This window comes from Centruroides sculpturatus, unplaced genomic scaffold (genome assembly GCF_000671375.1).
Source record: "Centruroides sculpturatus isolate CEXI.00-Female unplaced genomic scaffold, Cexi_2.0 scaffold1202, whole genome shotgun sequence".
Taxonomy (NCBI): Eukaryota; Metazoa; Arthropoda; class Arachnida; order Scorpiones; family Buthidae; genus Centruroides; species Centruroides sculpturatus.
The window spans coordinates 183,610-203,636 of record NW_019385444.1 but is presented as its reverse complement, the minus strand read 5'-3'; the positions used below and the strand labels follow the sequence as shown (position 1 = coordinate 203,636).

Here is a 20,027-nt window from a genome sequence, read left to right as displayed (position 1 = left end):
AGAAACTGCAAACTTCTTTACATGAAACCATATCAATCTTATTATTCGATTTTTTCTACAATGAAGTGTAATATAAATGACACAAGGTTTTCTTTACATCTGTTTAATTGTCTTTTTTCATTTTCCAAAGTGCATTTTGGGTCTTTGCCACTCTTCTGTTGGCGTTTTCCATTTAGATGTTATACATTTAATTTTTCAAAAATGTATAATACTGTGGCTTTTGCCTTTAAAACACTAAAATACTTATAAAAGTTTGGATTGTTGAACTGTAAGCTGAGAGCTAAGTGTCATTTAAAAACCCAAACTTTTATAACTATTTTAATGTTTTAAAGGCAAAAGCCACAGTATTATACATTTTTGAAAAATAAAATGTATAACACCTAAATGGAAAAAGCTGACAGAAGAAGGGCAAAAACCTAAAACGTTTCTCGGCAAATCAAAAAAAAAAAAAATTTAACAGATGTAAAGAAAGTCTTGTGTCATTTATATTACACTTCATTGTGAGAAATAATCAAACTGTTTTACTATCCTACAAAAAAAGTTGGAGCTTCTTGCTTAAAAGTTGGTCATATTACATTTTTATTGTTTTGTTGTACTCTGGGAAAATATTGTCTTTAAGAGTAAACAGTTAGTTTTGTCAGATCTTATTAGTTTAATTTTATTTTTATATTTTTATGCAACTGCAACTGTCAAAAATCAATTGCCTAAATTCAAAAATTAATATTGCTCAAAATATTAGAGAAAACACCAACATTTTTTCTGATTGTTAGGAGAAGAATATTTTCTATATGAAAAATAAAGTGATCAAAGCAATAATGCAAGGCACATCAAAAATTTGGAATTTACAACATGTCATTGAATGCATAGCTTAAAAACTTAAAAAATTCTCATAATTTAATCAAATAAAAGCATTAGTCACAATAACTGAATAACACTTATATAACAAACAAAAATTTTATAAGGTGCAAACTTTATTACCAAAATTATTTTTCATGTTTTTGTAACAATGCATCGCAAGAAGTTACCAGGAAATCAGACAGCTCTATGTGGCATTTTTACAATGAGTCAAATTCAGATGATGATGCAGTTAGTTAGTGCCAGTAAAAAAGAGCCAGTGCCTTCAACAAAGCAAGTGAAAGACAATCTAAACCAAATAAGGATTTTTATAGAAGTATGAGGATGTGATGCATCTAATGTTTGATCTAATGGATGCTGTGATTAAAATAGAAAATAAGACAGTCCCTCATATTAATTTTTTTCACCAACATTAGAAAAGGTCAGTCTCACTTTCTGTAACAACTCTACAGCTTTTTTACTTTCACAGCATGTAATTGCAACAGACTGATCACATGTATTGTACCTCCATGTGAGAAATACTTTCTTGTAATATATGTAAAAATATTTTGAACAAACAAGTACCTTCACATGTATCACAAGATAGTTTATTCAAAATAATTTTATATCACTAAGTATATAATGTTTATGACATTGTAATTTTGTAATTATGCAAGTTTATTGTAAGTAATGTTACAGTATCATCAACAATATTCTGTTAGTGTCATAAAAAAGAACATATATTTACATTATGAGAATACATATGTATTTTTAAAGTGAACAAAAAAAAAAAAACATGTCAGAAACTACAGTATCATATACTGACTTTGCTGTCTGCAAATGAAATGGTTACAATGTATTTATTGATATAGTGTCATCCTTCCATAATGCCAAAAAACAATCAGAACAGACGTGAGCATTGTAACAGAATTTGACTTACGTGTTTTGTTATTTTAAATGTTTGATTATAAATTACATTATAACTTATTTTCTTCATCCATATGAACAGCTTTGCTACTATATTACAATAATCTCTACAGATTTTCTTAGCTACAACTAATAATTTTAAACTTGGCAATTAAATGGATATTGCACCATAAGTACAATATCCATTTAATTAGATATCACAAATTAAAAAATGTTTATAAATATTTTATTAAAAAAAACATCATATTTTCATGTATATGGAAAGCAAATAATGTAAAATTTTAATAAAAATTACTTACAATAAGAATGGCTACAAAGCATGCAACAGTTGTATTCCAATCACCATATGATGAAGCTTTGCCTACTAAAACACTATAAAATATAAAATCTCCTAAACCAAGTTTAACTCCTCCTGAAAAATTTAAGCAATTCTTATTAAAATTATCTACTGTATAATTATTAAAAAGTTAATCTAATTATTTAAAAAGACTTACTTTCTTCATCTTCAAGTTGTGTTGTTGCAGTTGGTGCAGTCTGATTATTTCTATGGTTTGAGCTTGGTTGCTGAACTCTAGATTCTGTTCTGTTTGATAAAACAGGTTGATTATCTGTTTCTTTATTAACACGTTCGTTCACTACATCCTGAAGCTCTTCATCTCCAAGCGTTTCGCTAGAAGCTACTTAATAATTAATTGTGCAAATCAAAAAATTTATATTGTATAATTCTATTTTAATTTAAAAATCAACTTACACTGATGTGATGAATCTTCAAAGTTTTCAGTTTCTTGTTCTTGAGGAGAAGTATCAGGTCCAGCCATTGTTACACACCATGTCATTGCAGCTGAAAGAAAATATGTTTAAGATTATGAAATTTCATAATAAATACTATCATTAAACAATGCCAATATATTTCAGACAAAACACTAATTTCTTTGTTAAGACAGTACACAACTAACAACCACAATAACAATAACTTTGATAATTCCAAAATTAATGAAATAAAACAAAAATAAATAAAGAAACTAAGTTAAATAATTAGATGCACGAAATTACTAGATGGTTGAACTTTTAAAGCACTTGAGAACAGTTCTAGGCTTAAAAATTCCAAAATTGGATTAATTTTTGAATATTTTCATATTTCCAAACTGCCTTTTTGAAAGATGCTATGGCTTGTATTATTGGCTGAGAGTCATGAAAATGGGAGTACATTTCATATTGATGATGATAAATTAATTTAGTAGTAATACATACTACTATATGTATTATTCTTAAATAAATAAAATATATTATTCTTACATTAAACTTGAAATACTTACAAGAATATATTAAAGCTGGAAAAATAGGTTCATTCCTTTCTTGAGCTGTTTCCACTAAAATTCTTAAAGGTCCAATTGGACACAGCACAGCTATTAAATCTAAAATACATATTGTTTCATACATTAAAGGCACATATACATTAGAAATTTTATGTCATTGCAATTTACTTATTTACAATTTAACTCATTGTAAAAACATTTTATAAAATTTCTAATATAAAGTAATAATCATACTTTAACAGTTTCATTCATAATAGTTAAACAACAAACAAATATAAATAACTGATATAACATTATCATCTTCAGAATGCTATATTATTCTTATTTAGCTTAATAATGATGATGATGATGATGATGATATTTAAATTGAATAAATATAATAATTATGTTCAAAACAATAATGTATATATGGTTACAGAACACTATATTAATTGAGATAATTAGCTGTAGAAACTCAAAATTAATTAAATCCATTAATTCAGTACTATAGTTCATACAATTAGAATTAAAACTATTTTAGTCCTGTCATAACTTAATATTTGAGTTTTGATCTTGTTTGGACTTTTGAAAATGGATCTACAGGCCTGTTTAACATTTTCATTGAACAAAATATATCAAAATATTTAGATAATTTAAATGATCACCAATCAAATTACAAAAATATTTGACTGATTAGTTTACAATAAATTAGTCAGAATTACATTTAAAAAAAAAAAAAAACATTCTCTCATATTTTTCTAGAAGTTCATATAATTTGAAAAATTCTAATCTAAAGTATAATTTATTTATCCAATAACTTTAGCTGAAACAATGACATAATCAATCAATATATATTATAAAGGTGAGTGTACAATGTGTGTGCCACTAAAACTCAAAAACGAGTCCCAGTATGATCAAGGAAGTTATATGGTGTGGTAGCCCTCTATCCCCCATCCATGAAGAAGGTTCCCATTTTTTACCTGAAGGGTGTTCTGTTGAAGATATAAGGGCTGGAAGTTTCGCCTTCTAGAAATTTCTAGAACAGTTCAGAATATTCGAGAGTATTCAAGAGCATTCCACAACATTCCAGAATGTTCTGAGATGTTCTGGAACATCCCAGATCATTGTGGAACATTCCAGAACACACTCAAATGTTGTGGAATGTTCTGGAACATTGTGGACCATTTGAAGCCTTTTTTGTATGGGTGGACTACCCATTGATGAGAGTATATAAAGCAAGATCCATCATGGGTTTGAACGTCAGTTTCTTATCAGTGACGAAGGGAAGAACAGAAAAAGAAGTGAAAATTCCAAAGTAGTGCAGTGAGTAAATAAAAACAAACAGTGAAGTGTGAGTAGTCAAAATGATACAGTGACTGAATATAAATTGAAAATAAAGTGTGAAAACTGTGTAAAGTGTACTTAGTGTATTTTTTAATAAAAAGTTGATTTGATTTATATTTTATACAATGCCCAAACTTAAAAAAGGAGGAGCTCTTGCCAGTTCTGAATTTTCTTTTGAATATTAAAGTTGATATCGTCGTCGACAATATTATTTTTAGTTGCCAAAATTGCCCCTTGAAATAGCCACTACGGATTGGTATAGTTGTGAACAATGTTTGGATAAATTTGGTCGATGAGTTTGTTTTCAGTAGTGGCTATGTTGCAAAAATCACTGTTGAGTTCAATAAGGCCGGTTGTCTGGTCAGTGGGATATGTGCCTTTGCTTATTTGTAAAAGTTTTTGAGCAAAATGTTGTTTATAAACAAGTATTGTAAATAGTTAGAATATGTTTTCAATAAAATTTTTTTACCTCTTATATTTTAAAGTTTATCTTTTTATTCCAATTACCACACAATCTCATATCAACTCCCTGAGCAAAGCCGGGTACCCCAGCTAGTAATTTATATAATAGAACACTTTTGTGATGTATTGCATTGTATAATGTCATTATCTACTAAAAATTATGTATTCATTAAATATCACCAATTCATTTGATGATTTCAATTTCACATAAAAATTAAATAATAAATACTTACCCCAAACAGAAATTACTCCTAAGACCACCCATGTTGTCCAATCAGGCAAATACTTAATGAAAACAAGAGCCATTAATGCAGAAACCAAAATAAGATATGCTTGTTGTAAATGCAAAGGTCCTTTCCAATGGATACATATCATTCCTACTACACCAAAATTCCACATAATTATTACAACTGTTATGTAATCCATTGGTATGTTATATGCTCTCAACAATTCACTGAAAAATATTTAAAATAACAACAAAATTAAATAATTATTATAATTTATAAATCTATCGTTTATAATTTCTCATTATTTAAAAACTAACCAATTAAAACTTAGAAAACAAAGTTTCAAAAAAGAAAACAATTTCTCTGAATTATGATGTATATTAAATTATCGTCATTATAACTTACCCAAGATAAATGTATGCAAATAAAAATAGAAGCATCAAAGATGAAATTATTAGCCATCCATGAATTACCTAATTAAGGACAAAAATATTAAAAACTTAATTCCAACTTTAAAAAAAAAAAAATGCTTCTTTTAACAAAATAAAAGTCATTCTATGTAAGAGACAACCCACAATGTAAATAGATGCCTTTATTTTCAGACACTGTCTTTTATTTCACAGTATCCACGTGATACAAATGCCACATTTGCATACTAAAACCAGAAAGCCTTAACCCAATTGGGCATGGAATCAATGAATTCTGCTATCTTGGCCTGTGGAGTGTTGGCTCACTCAACACCTAAACAATCTAAAAATCACAGGAAATTGGTTTTTGTGAATGTCATCGCATTGCATGATTCAGCAGATTACAGACATGTTCAATGGGATTCACACATCAGATGACTGACTGGCCCATGGAGACCCTGTATTGTCATCAATTCCAGGTATTTTTGGCAATATGGTAAGGAGCTCCATCATCCATGAACAGAATGGTTGTTTTGTCCATCAATGGAGAATAGAGGAAGAAAACTCTTCTCCAATATGGCAATGCAGAGTTAATATTGCCTCATGCATTTGCTGGCTTTCAGGGTGTCTATTTACTTATGGGTTGTCTCTAATTCATATAAAAGTGTAATTTTTACAACTTATTTTCTTTTAATCATTTTCATTGTTTCTTATTAATTTTCGACAATCTATAACTTCATCTCATAACTACAATTTTCAAACATATACTATTCCTGCCATAACATATTCTCTATAAAAAGCTTTATGAAGAATAAAAATAAGAGAAAATGAAAAGCTATAATACAAATTAAAATAATAACTTCAATATAATAAATATTATATGACATTTTAAAATAAAAATATAAGAAGTTTTTAATTCTAAAAAAATTTAATTTGATAGTATCAATATAATGCATAAAAGCAAAAAGTAACATAATTTATTGTAAATTAGATATTTGGATATACTAAATTTTCAAAATGACAAGTTCTTTCAATTAATTAATTATAAATAAATCTCAGTAACAGTCTGAAACAGAAGAATGAGTTTGCTTATCACTTAAATATTTTCAATTAAGTTATTTATTTTGAGAAAATATTTGAAAATACTAATAGCTTTAAAATGACATTTCTAAAAAACAGGTTTTTAATGTAATGTTGTAAAGATCTTTTAATTGTTCAATAAATTCTTGAGATGAATCAGAAAGTCTTTAAATATTTAATCTAATATACTCAACATTCCTTTTTTGAATGTACTATTTAATTTTCTGTAAAAAGTCTCCTTCTACTTAAACATTTCACATAATTGAGTGAATAAGTGAAGGATTCAGTGAGGCTGTCAAATGTTGCTTTATAATATGAGATATTAATCATTTTTCAGAATTTAAATGGATTTCTTGAAGAATATGATTGAACAAATTTATTGAAAATAAGGGATTTTGTATTGCTATAATAATTTCATTATTTTCTGTCTTACATAACTAGCTCATGTTTCCAAAAATTTGATGGTGTAGATAATTAATACATTGAGAAAATTAAAAATATGAATAATACATCATTTATATAGATTATACAATAACAGAAAATTCAACCTTATCATATAATCTCCCTGCAATTCAATACATAATTATCCAAATTCCAACAATTTCTTAACAAAACAGATTTATCATCATAATATTATCATAAGCAAAACTCTAGAAAATTACAAGTATATAANTCTACTAAATTTGAATAATCTACAGATGAATAATATATAAACTAATCTTTTTAACTATTTTAAAATTGTTCCACATTAAAAAAGATAACTGTGTCTTTATGATAACATTCTACTTATATTTTATCCTTACAGTCCTTATATAAACATATAAAATTACATCTCCTGACTGACTGACTAGGTGACTGAGTGATTCATCACCCAGAGCAAACCGCTGAACCTAAAGAAGTAAAGTTTGGTACACAGTTAGGGTACATTATGAAAATGCACACTATAACAAGTGGATTTTTCAAAATTCCCCCACAGGGGGAGGGAGAGAATTAAGGCTTAACCTTAAGAATGGCTTCTACTGTACTATTTTAGATGCAATTTTTTGTTTTTTATAAAAACAACTAACGATTGAGAATCTTACTGAAGTACTGAGGGAGAGTTATTTCTATCAAATTGAAAATTATGTGAAGGTGAAGCTGCAGGTAACAGCTAGTTTCATTATAAATAGCCTTGTTTTTTGTTTAAATTTTGTTCTTAGTTTTAATTTGAATGCTTATAAGCATTCAAATTAAATCTAAGAACAAAACATATAAAACAGAAAAATTTGTTAAATTTTTTGTTACAAACTGAAAATATTCTACTGATACTCAATCTATTATTGTATCTTTACACAGATAATACTAAATTTTATATTTCAGATAATGAAATATAAAATTTTCAGATAATATTTCAGATAATGAAATATAAAATTTAGTATTAAATGATGAGAGAGACAATTTCAGCTATTGTAAAAGTTATTCATAACCTGAAATGGTTTAAAATATAGACAACAAAGATTTATTTAGAATAATAATAAACTCAATATATGGAAAAGATTATAAAACATGAATTTAAAATTACATTAAAACAATTACTGATTTCCTTCATATTTTAAACCTTATATGTTTTTAAATAAATTAAAAAATTTTTCATTTATCTTTAACAAATATAAAGAACAATGTTTTGGAATCTAAAAATGGCTATTATAATAAATGAAAAATAGTTTTTAAATAAAACTGCCAAATGTTTAAAAATTTCTCTCATTAAATTTGTATCTTAGTCACATTTCAGTCAAAGCACACAATAAAGCAACAGAAAAATATTACCATTTATGTTATTTATTTTTGGGAGTGAGATTATTCCTACTTCAATATTACATTTGTTTTATATGCTAAAAATAGTCTATTTTATTACAGCTGTTAATTAGTCATGGTAACTAAAATGATTAATAAGCCAATTTTTCCATAACTAAAGCTTTTAATCATAGCATGAAATTTAGTCAAGTACTAGATCTCAAAATAAAATAGTCTGAAAATTTTCCCTCTTTAAAGAATGTTTTAAACATATTTTTATCTTTATACATATTACTAATATCATTAGAGAGTCAAATCTATATTTGTAATTGAGCTATCTAACATCTTGAAAAGATTATTATGAGCATTCACTGGCACACTTTCACTAACAAAGAATCAGCCACTGTAACCCCAAACACAATTTTAATCAAAGATGACCACTTTTTACCATAATTTTTATTTACTTTTTTATATTTTGAAGTAACATAAAGAACGACAATGTCTGTTAAAAATGTTTTTAAAACAAGAGAGAAATATTGTGTAGTTACTGGAAGCAAACTTAAGCATTAGAAACCATTCAAATTCTAACAAGTTATTTTGTACATGATAAAATTCAACAAAGAACACAGTTCCTCTTTGATTTTTCATCCAGTATAGATGATGATCCAAAACAGCAGATGCTCATATGAATCATCAGAATCTGCTGTTTTGGATCATCTATACTGAATGAAAAATCAAAGTATGGATGTAATGGTATCATCTATCTGATAGATAATAAATTATTTTGTGTGTGGATGCAATGTATCAAATACTGTGGCAAATGGGGATAATTTATTTAGTAGATTTGTGCTTGATAATTTGACAACTAACTAAACAAGGAAAAAGAATATTTAAATATCCCAAAATTAAAGTTCTTAATCAATATTTAATTTATAATTTTTTATAAAAATTGCTTTATTTTATAAAGCATAACATTTTTGTTAGAAACTGTAATTTTCAGTGCTTAATTTTTGTTGTATATCAAGATTATTTATGATGATGAATTTAAGATTAAAAATAAGATTCATGATTAATCAATCAAGAGCAAATGCAAACTTTATACAAAATGTCAAGTGTTTTATTTGAAACACTAGGGACATCCATACCATCACCGCAACTTATTTTCTGAATGTAAGCTGATGATAATAAGATGGATGTCTCAAAAACATTTCAAATAAATATCTTCCTTTTATTCAAATGAAAGTACTTCTGTTCATTGTACAGCAATTGAAATGTATTATTTGAATGAAATATAAAATAATACAGTAGAGCAAGTTATCCGAATGTTGATCAACTGAAACATTGATTAACCGAAAGCTTTCCAGTCAGCAAATTTAAATTTCCGCTAGTGGTGTGGCACTGCAATCTTTGGCTATGTCTTGGGCTACTCCAATATTATTTTTGTTGGTGTGCATGTTTTAGCTGGAAGCACTGGCATGACCATGAGAGGGTATTTAAGGACATGCTAGGATTTGAATGAATTTCAACATAGGATAGGTTAATATATTTTTTCGTACATAATCAGTTATCTGAAAATTCAATTTTTCGAACAACCCCAGTCCCCAATTGATTCGGATAATCGATGCTCTACTATACTTATGTTTGAGTTTCAAATGAAAGAACTGATTTCTTGAGAAAATGTTTGCATCTGCTTTTGACTGATTAATTACAATATGGTGTTGTCATCTCTTTGTTTAGTAGTATAGTTTTTCATTTATTTTTCTTCAAAAAAATGTTTCAAGAAAACTTATTTCATTAGTATAGAAAAAGAATTGCATATTTTTTTATGGTCATTACAGTAGAACAGTAATATTTCATCAACACTAAATAAAATTAAAAACTAATTTTTTTTGTATAATAATTATTAATAAAATGTATTAAAATTGTTACTGTTTAAATAATAAAAAAAAGCTTACAGATAAGTATTGGTATGGGAATAAAAATTAATTGAACTAATGGTTGCCACCACCACCAGCATGCAAAGAGATACTGGAATGAATAATTTTATAACATGTTTAGCTCCATATTTTAATTCCTCTTCCTCCTCTTCATCCCAACTAGGACCTCTTGCATTATTCTGATTCACAGAAGATACAACAGAATTTGGCTGTCCATCTCTAAATGTCACCTCCGTATCCAATGGACCATTACACTGCTAGATATGAGAAATAAAATTCAAATTATCATTAAATATACTTACAAATTTGTTTTTTTTATTATTTAAACTAAAAAATTAAAAATCATTTGATCAAAATTTGAAATGAAAGCAAAAAAATAAACTAGTACATTAATCACATGACTAAAGGAATTTAATTTCATTAAACTGTTCATAACTATATTATTTATTTAAAAATTTCATATGCATCAAATATTGTACAAGTCATATGTTAGACGAATAACTTAATAATTAACCCTCGTGAGACAACATATTGATTAAAATGAATGCACTCGTACTCATAATGGCCAAATCTGCTCTTTTTCAAAAAAACAATTTTATTAATTTTGTCCATTATTGATTTTCTGTGAATCACAAATCTCATCCATTTTATCTGTGATTAAATTTGACTGTTATATATCCTGTGAAATAACTATTTAAGTGATTTCAACCAGTTTTATTTTTCTATTCAACGTTTCTTAGATTACAATTACATCATATAATTGTTTCATATTACACTTACTATCAAATAACACATACATGTCTATTGAGATCTGAATTAAGTTAGGATGTAGGGTTTACATCGTTGTTTTATTCAGAAAAATGCATATGGATCTAAAAGAAGAAATGGTTATAAGATAAATATTGGAAGACATAATTATTGAACCTTTGACTGACAATGAAAGTAACTTAGATGAAGAACATGTAGACATAATTTGGCTATTGTAGAATGATAACTATGTAACATGTAAAAACCAGATTTAATTAAGTCCAAAGTATGTCACTTAGTTAATATATTATGTGCTGGATATTACTAGTATAGTGACATACTTTAGCTGTTGTAGAATTAGTAGATTCTGATTTAGAGACAAATCAGAAAATTCAGTAAGTCAATCAACATATGAAGATTTGACTGCACTATGTGATAAAGATGCTGCACAATCAAATATATGAATAGATATAATATAACTTATTACAATCTTGTGCCAGAAAAACTTAGGATAGTTAAACTGTAACTGATTACTTGCAAACTTTAACGCTGACGATATGATATGTAAAACAATTGACTATACAAATATAAAAACATGAAAAACTGCAGATAAATTTCCTACAACCATCGCATATGCAAAGTAAAAACTGTAATAAATGTAGAAAATGCATGTGTTGGGAAACACAATTGCCACAAGTCAAATTTACAATTCTGAGGAAAAATAACAGGTATAATTCGATGTTACAGTTATCAAAAATTTGTAATGAATAAAAGAAATCATTTAGCAAATAAAAAATACTACATTTATTTAAAATTATAAAAGAAATCGGCAAAATGAAAACTGGTAAAAATACTGCAACTACTTGTATTACAAGACATTGAATGTGATCTCACAAGGGTTAAATTTATCTAAAGTAAAATATGTAATAATAATTGGAATTTTTCATAATAAAAATTGTTAATTTCCAAATTTGTTGCAAAACGTCAAATAAATTAAAAAATAAAAAACCAAAACAACTGTATATCAAGTATTGAGTGTGTACAAAAGCAGATCTGAAATCAAATACTTGTTAACAAAAATATTTTTACTATAAATAATTACTTATACAGTAGTAAACTATTATTTGTATGTAATATAAATATACAATATAAAATATCTCATTCATTAAATATTATCATTATTTAGTAAAAGTAAAAAAATATTTTTATATTATTTAGTGAAATATTATATATTTTTACTAAATGTAAATAAAATATATGAATTGCTACTTTAAATTAATTTTTAGCATTTTTCTTGGGAAAACTTGAATTAACTAATACATCAAAAAATAAAAGTATAATGTTTTTATTTCATTTGTCCAATTTGCTTAAAACATTTCTAATATATAAAACACTTTATATCTTATAAAGCAATAAGCTTTTTATATTGTATACAAATACATCATATGTCAATATTTGTATTTAAAATTACAGTAGAGTGTCAATTATCCGAAGCGTCAATTATCCGAAAGAATTCCAGTCGGCAAATTTAAATTTTCGCCAGTGCTGTGGCGCTGCAATCTTTGGCTATGTCTTGGGCTACTCAAATATTTTACGTTTTTGATACTAAATTAACTTCTGAAGTATAATTTTTTATTGTTTTTATATTTTTCAATATATTTATTTTGTTTGTACAAAATAAAAAAATAATTTTTAACGATACAATAGTCTTCNTCTTGTCAAAGTGTGTCACGTGACGTATCGGAAATGGAAATAATATTGTGAAATTGATTCATTTAAATAAACATTAATTTAAAACGTGATTAATACGTATTTTTGCTCTACAGATTTGAAGGTAGAAGTTTATATAATTTGTGTACATAAAAACCTGTGTAAAGCGGAATGCACGATACTGAATACGTTTGTCCGTCTTGGCAGGTTCCGTTTTGAACAGGTTTTTGTTAACAGAAAATTGCTCCGTTTCGAAAAATTTTTTTCTGTTTAGTTGAATATGGCTATCTCGAACATATTTATTTCGAAATTTATGCATTTTCAGCCTAAATTCAATATGTTTCTGTGTTTATTTCGAATAATTTTCTCCCAAAATCTCTCTGTCGAAGTGTGATTACAAATTCGAAACTTGGAGACTACGTTTTGATGGTATAAATTGTAACCGAGAGACGTCTCTTGCAATCAGAGCTGTGGAGTCGGAGTCGTGGAATTTTGATGTTTTAGCTGGAGTCGGAGTCGGATGGTAAGGAAAAGTCAGAGTTGAAGTCGGTAGATTTTTGCAATACAGTACGTAGTTGTGATTAATGCTACTTTTCTCCGATGGACTGCATGTTTGGCTTGCTTCTTGTCGAGTTTTGGAAACTATCGACGAATTATTTCTGTTAGATGTGTTAAAGATGCTTTATTTACACCTAATACGGGTGTATACTGTACTTGCTATTCTATTAATATAATACGGCTCAATTCGAGCTCCAAATGAGACTGTTGGGACCTTAACGGAACTGTAGAGCATAGCTGTAGGAGCAAAAAAGTCAAAGGAACCACACATCTATGTGTGACCCTTTGCCAGATATAGCCCCCTAAATTACTTTGTGACATATTCTTATGCTTTTTTTCTATCTCCAAACCCTCCCACAGATGTATGATTTTTTTTTTTGTAAATGCTAATGAAACAAAGTATTTAATAAACATTTAAAATTACAGGAAGCTATTTAGTTTTCATTATTAATACATCTAATTAGACATAAGCTGCAATGTTATTTTTATCTCTGAATCAATGCTTGGAATCCTGCATGTAAACAATAATGCTCTTTTTATTAGACTGCTGATAGAAAGAGCATTATTTTTTTTCCGTTCCTTACAGTTTGGTTATCTACTATATAATTTTTATAATCTCTTGTTTTAATAATCTGAGCCTGAATACCGACTGTGAAGCCTTCTGTCTTGATAAATATGTTTTTAGATTTTAGCCAGGTTTTGATAATTTTTCATTGTTGTCACTTGTCAGAATAGTGGAATATTTTCCACATCAAGCATTTGTTTTTTTCTTGAGGTGTTGACCTCATACCATACACACATCTTTGGAGGATGAATTAAATACTGTATATTGTTGATCAATGTAAATAAATGCTGCATTGGCAGATTGCTTCATTAAAAAAAATAATTTTATAGTTGACTAATTTGTTTATTATATAATTCTTGGATATTCAAGAGATTCCTTTTCTCCCAAAGACCTCTTGCAGATTTACTGATCTTTGATGATGAGATTGGAATTTTTTAAATATAAATCTGATCTGTTACAGGTTTTCAAATTTGTCTGTAACCAATTTATAATATCAAAATTACAAGTTAGAATAGGTACATCTGACATATTTATTGAATTGATTTTATTTTTAGAGTTCAGTTGTGTATTCATTATTTGTTTTACTTTTTTTGTATTTATTACAGAGATGCTTTAATTTGATTGACATAAGTACAAATTTGGGTTTCCAAATATTTGTATCTCTCTTCTCCAGTTAGCATGTTGAATTTGTTTTCTTCATATACTTCCAAGTTTTCATAATTTGCTTATTTATACTTTTATTGAGAATAAGTGTTGCACATTTATCTATTTTGGACTCCATTTATATTCTTCCACTGATCTCTTTCACATGGGATGAAGATCTTTGAGAGGAGCCAAATAACTTAAGATCATCTATATACAAAAGATGAATAATCTTTTGTTTATCATATTATGGTTCAAAAATTGAATGAGGTTTGATGACCTCTCAAAAGACTGATGAGCTAGAGCATTGTTTTCAAGCAAGATGGTACAAGCTGTTACATGTAGCTGTTACATTCATACATTTTATCTGTCAACTTTACCTCAGCATTGCATTATTTCTAGGTGATGTTAGATGAATACCTATCTTGTTTTTATCACCCAATGCATGAAGATGTCGGATTTAAGATAATTGGTCTCGTGACTTTTTACTAAATTTATAGAATTATCTTATACCATAGTTTTCCTTGACTATGGTAAATTATATCAAATTATTGTAGTGATATAGACCAAAAAAAATCAAGCCTATGCCATTTTGATTAACAAATGTAGAGAAATGGATCATGAGGCTACTAAACATACTATCATTAAAACTTCAACTCTTTTTGAATACTTTATTGTAAAGAGTTGTTTAAAGTAAAAAGAGTTATTGTCTTGTTAAGTTTGCCATTTTCTCCACATCACTTATCACTAAAGGTCCAGATAAATATGAAAGTGCTATGTATAGGATGACAATTTACCAACCTATTTACATCCCATGGATGTCTGTCGACCTGATGGAATACAAAAAAAAGAGTTTCCTGTTGTTAATAGAACAAGAACAGAGTTTCTCTCCTATGATATTAAATCTAGTTTATGGCCAGTATAACACTAGCATATTTAAGGAACAATTGTTGAGAGAAAAATAATCATAACAATGATCAAGAAAACATAAAACATGTTTTATGTTTTCTTGATCATAATCCTTATTTTGTTTTGCAGTTATTTTGGAATGTAACACAAATATTTTTGATTTACCTTAGGATCTTCTTCAGGCAGAGTTCTAGAAAAAAATATTTCTTCTTGTGTGATTGGTGTTCCATTCAATTAGTTAGTCAACGGCTTTCAGTTCTGATAAGTGTCTTGCAGGTCTGTCAGGCTCATTATTAAGTAGAGTTTTGGAACATATTTATAGAGATGATCTTACTCTTTGAATCAAGCAATCTATGGAATCTTTTACTGTAAAGAGGATCCATCTTTTCATTATGATAGAAAAGATGGATCCTCTTTACAGTATATTGGAGTAAGAGCATTTAAAATCAAAGAACAAATTTCTGAATATCAAAGAGGTACACCATTCTGGTGCAAATGCTACTAGATGAAGACTTTAATACTGTATGGAACAAAGTAGATGTGCTTGATTCTCTTCAATCTGTATCCAACTGCCTTACTGCCAGTCTATGGATTCTATGTGGTGTAAGTTAGAACTTCTAGATAATAATAATAATAACACTTTTTCTAGTAAGTTTTAATAAAAATGAACTAACTTTTCAGCTATTTTGAATAGCCTTCCTCAGGTTTAACATAATTTCAAATGTCAATTAGAACAAAAGATCTATTGAAATTCAAACTTATGTTAAACCTGAGGAAGGCTATTCAAAATAGCTAAAATGTTAGTTCATTTTTATTAAAACTTACTAGAAAAAGTGTTATTATTATTATTATCTAGAAGTTCTAACTTACACCACATAGAATCCATAGACTGGCAGTAAGGCAGTTGGATACAGATTGAAGAGAATCAAGCACATCTACTTTGTTCCATACAGTATTAAAGTCTTCATCTAGTAGCATTTGCACCAGAATGGTGTACCTCTTTGATATTCAGAAATTTGTTCTTTGATTTTAAATGCTCTTACTCCAATATACTGTAAAGAGGATCCATCTTTTCTATCATAATGAAAAGATGGATCCTCTTTACAGTAAAAGATTCCATAGATTGCTTGATTCAAAGAGTAAGATCATCTCTATAAATATGTTCCAAAACTCTACTTAATAATGAGCCTGACAGACCTGCAAGACACTTATCAGAACTGAAAGCCGTTGACTAACTAATTGAATGGAACACCAATCACACAAGAAGAAATATTTTTTTCTAGAACTCTGCCTGAAGAAGATCCTAAGGTAAATCAAAAATATTTGTGTTACATTCCAAAATAACTGCAAAACAAAATAAGGATTATGATCAAGAAAACATAAAACATGTTTTATGTTTTCTTGATCATTGTTATGATTATTTTTCTCTCAACAATTGTTCCTTAAATATGCTAGTGTTATACTGGCCATAAACTAGATTTAATATCATAGGAGAGAAACTCTGTTCTTGTTCTATTAACAACAGGAAACTCTTTTTTTTGTATTCCATCAGGTCGACAGACATCCATGGGATGTAAATAGGTTGGTAAATTGTCATCCTATACATAGCACTTTCATATTTATCTGGACCTTTAGTGATAAGTGATGTGGAGAAAATGGCAAACTTAACAAGACAATAACTCTTTTTACTTTAAACAACTCTTTACAATAAAGTATTCAAAAAGAGTTGAAGTTTTAATGATAGTATGTTTAGTAGCCTCATGATCCATTTCTCTACATTTGTTAATCAAAATGGCATAGGCTTGATTTTTTTTGGTCTATATCACTACAATAATTTGATATAATTTACCATAGTCAAGGAAAACTATGGTATAAGATAATTCTATAAATTTAGTAAAAAGTCACGAGACCAATTATCTTAAATCCGACATCTTCATGCATTGGGTGATAAAAACAAGATAGGTATTCATCTAACATCACCTAGAAATAATGCAATGCTGAGGTAAAGTTGACAGATAAAATGTATGAATGTAACAGCTACATGTAACAGCTTGTACCATCTTGCTTGAAAACAATGCTCTAGCTCATCAGTCTTTTGAGAGGTCATCAAACCTCATTCAATTTTTGAACCATAATATGATAAACAAAAGATTATTCATCTTTTGTATATAGATGATCTTAAGTTATTTGGCTCCTCTCAAAGATCTTCATCCCATGTGAAAGAGATCAGTGGAAGAATATAAATGGAGTCCAAAATAGATAAATGTGCAACACTTATTCTCAATAAAAGTATAAATAAGCAAATTATGAAAACTTGGAAGTATATGAAGAAAACAAATTCAACATGCTAACTGGAGAAGAGAGATACAAATATTTGGAAACCCAAATTTGTACTTATGTCAATCAAATTAAAGCATCTCTGTAATAAATACAAAAAAAGTAAAACAAATAATGAATACACAACTGAACTCTAAAAATAAAATCAATTCAATAAATATGTCAGATGTACCTATTCTAACTTGTAATTTTGATATTATAAATTGGTTACAGACAAATTTGAAAACCTGTAACAGATCAGATTTATATTTAAAAAATTCCAATCTCATCATCAAAGATCAGTAAATCTGCAAGAGGTCTTTGGGAGNATTTTTAACGATACAATAGTCTTCATTAGACTTAACATCGACGAAAATTCAACGCAAAGCAACACGCAATGGAGAAAAATTTCAACATGGGATAGGTTAATATATTTTTTTGTACATAATCGGTTATCCAAAATATTGATTTTCCGAACAACCCCAGTCCCCAATTGATTCGGATAAACGACGCTCTACTGTACATGAAAAAAAAAAGAAAAAAAATAATTAAAAATTTCAATAATTGCATAAGTTTAAAATTGTGTATGTGTATGTATACATAGTAAAACCTCACATAGATGGTCACCTTCAGGATTACATAAATGAGGTGGTCACTCATGCAGAGTTTTGAAAAAATTGATATTTACAGAATTGTAATTAGAGTACAATACTGAATCCTGAGAAAGTTTAATACAGATTGTAATGTAAAAAAAATATAAATAAATAAAAGGTTTATGTAATACTATACCTAATTTCAAATATACAGTAATTCAAACTTTCATACAGGAAAACATATATAATTGAAATAATCAAGTTGATGCACCAATAAAACAAATATATTTTCATAGTATTTTAATCTTGTGGAGTCTTTTATACATTTTAAAAATTTGTTTTCAATTCAATACAAAAAACAGTGAAACTAACACCTATATGCAATTTCCAGGAAATAACAGTAATGTTCTAATGTCTTCGGCCACTATTTAGAGGACCTCATCAGGAAATAATAAAAAAAAAAAAAAACAGTTCTATCATTCAATATAGAATATTGATGAGGGCTTCTACACAGCGGCCAAAACATTAGAAAATTACTGTTATTTGATGGAAATCGCATATAGGTGTTAGTTTCACTGTTGTACAATTCCAGTTTTTGTGTGCCCTAGTATTTATCAATACAAATAATTAAAGTCATTCTGTTAAATTAGATTTTATCTATAATTAAATTTATTAAAAAATAATAAATTATGCTGGTTATATAAATAATATGTTATAATAAATATAAAAATCTGTAAATTCGAAATTACCTGCGAATTTTCACCCGAATGATTACGCGCAGTTCTCCGTTTTCTTTCTCCTCCTGTTTGACTCACATTTTGTTCTACATACCCTGACATTAGTTTGGTAATTTCTGTAGCAGATTCTCCGTCACTATCGTTCATGCAGATTTAATTTAATAAAAACTAAACAATAAAACTTTTAATTAATATGAAATCAAAAATATTTATGTATATTATTTTCATAATTATAAAATNTAGTATGATAATTTAGTACTTCATATGGTTTAATTAATAAATTGAGTTTAGATATGTTGATATGTAAAATGTCAATGTATGTTTTTTAAGGTGTAAGAAGTGAATGTTTAAAAATGACTTTCTGATTACCAAAAAAACTAGCATGGTTGTTAAACATTTGCTCTGTATGCATAAATTGCATGGTATTCCATAAACATTGTTTGTTGACACTACACTTTTCAAAACATTCATATGTAATTTTTTGGCATTCTATCATTTGAAATATAACTCTAGAACAGGGGTCCTCAAACTTTGACTGTTGACCCATTCAAGGATTTTTTGATCTTTTATCAATTCCCTTTTCTTTTTTCTTTAATACAGTTAATAATAATAAATAAATAAATAAATAGAGCCAGTATTATTTTGTATGCTGTTTTCACAGAAAAGATATACTTACAACATCCAGAACTGTTATATAGTCTGCATAATCCACATAATCCATTAAACTAATAAACTGTTTTCAGTCAACTCCCAATTGACCCCTGAAAATGTCTTATCAACCCCTGGGGGTCAATATTTACCACTTTGGAGACTCCTGCTATAAACTTTCACTACACATTTTGCTAAAATGTTGTATTTGGGTTTTGAGATGTAACTTTTCCTTCATATGTATTGTTTGAAAAACACATTGAGAGATTTGTTTTATAAAGTTTGAATATTAAAAATTAAGAGAGATTCTGCAAGA

The 20,027-nt window shown here is 27.7% G+C and overlaps 1 protein-coding gene across 1 annotated transcript in view; it reads right to left on the bottom strand.

Annotated features, from left to right (window-relative positions):
• LOC111639071 (presenilin-2-like) overlaps positions 1-19,259 on the bottom strand; it is a 30,317-nt gene extending 11,058 nt beyond the window's left edge. The window contains exons 1-9 of the mRNA XM_023384844.1: positions 19,076-19,259; positions 10,305-10,543; positions 8,975-9,071; positions 5,495-5,562; positions 5,096-5,316; positions 3,078-3,176; positions 2,513-2,602; positions 2,256-2,441; positions 2,061-2,173 (exon numbers count right to left, since the gene is read on the bottom strand). Of these exons, the coding sequence (XP_023240612.1) occupies positions 2,061-2,173; positions 2,256-2,441; positions 2,513-2,602; positions 3,078-3,176; positions 5,096-5,316; positions 5,495-5,562; positions 8,975-9,071; positions 10,305-10,543; positions 19,076-19,210 (1,248 nt within the window). The 5' untranslated portion in view covers positions 19,211-19,259. The remainder of the gene's footprint in view (positions 1-2,060; positions 2,174-2,255; positions 2,442-2,512; positions 2,603-3,077; positions 3,177-5,095; positions 5,317-5,494; positions 5,563-8,974; positions 9,072-10,304; positions 10,544-19,075) is intronic.
• Positions 19,260-20,027: the final 768 nt, after the last annotated feature.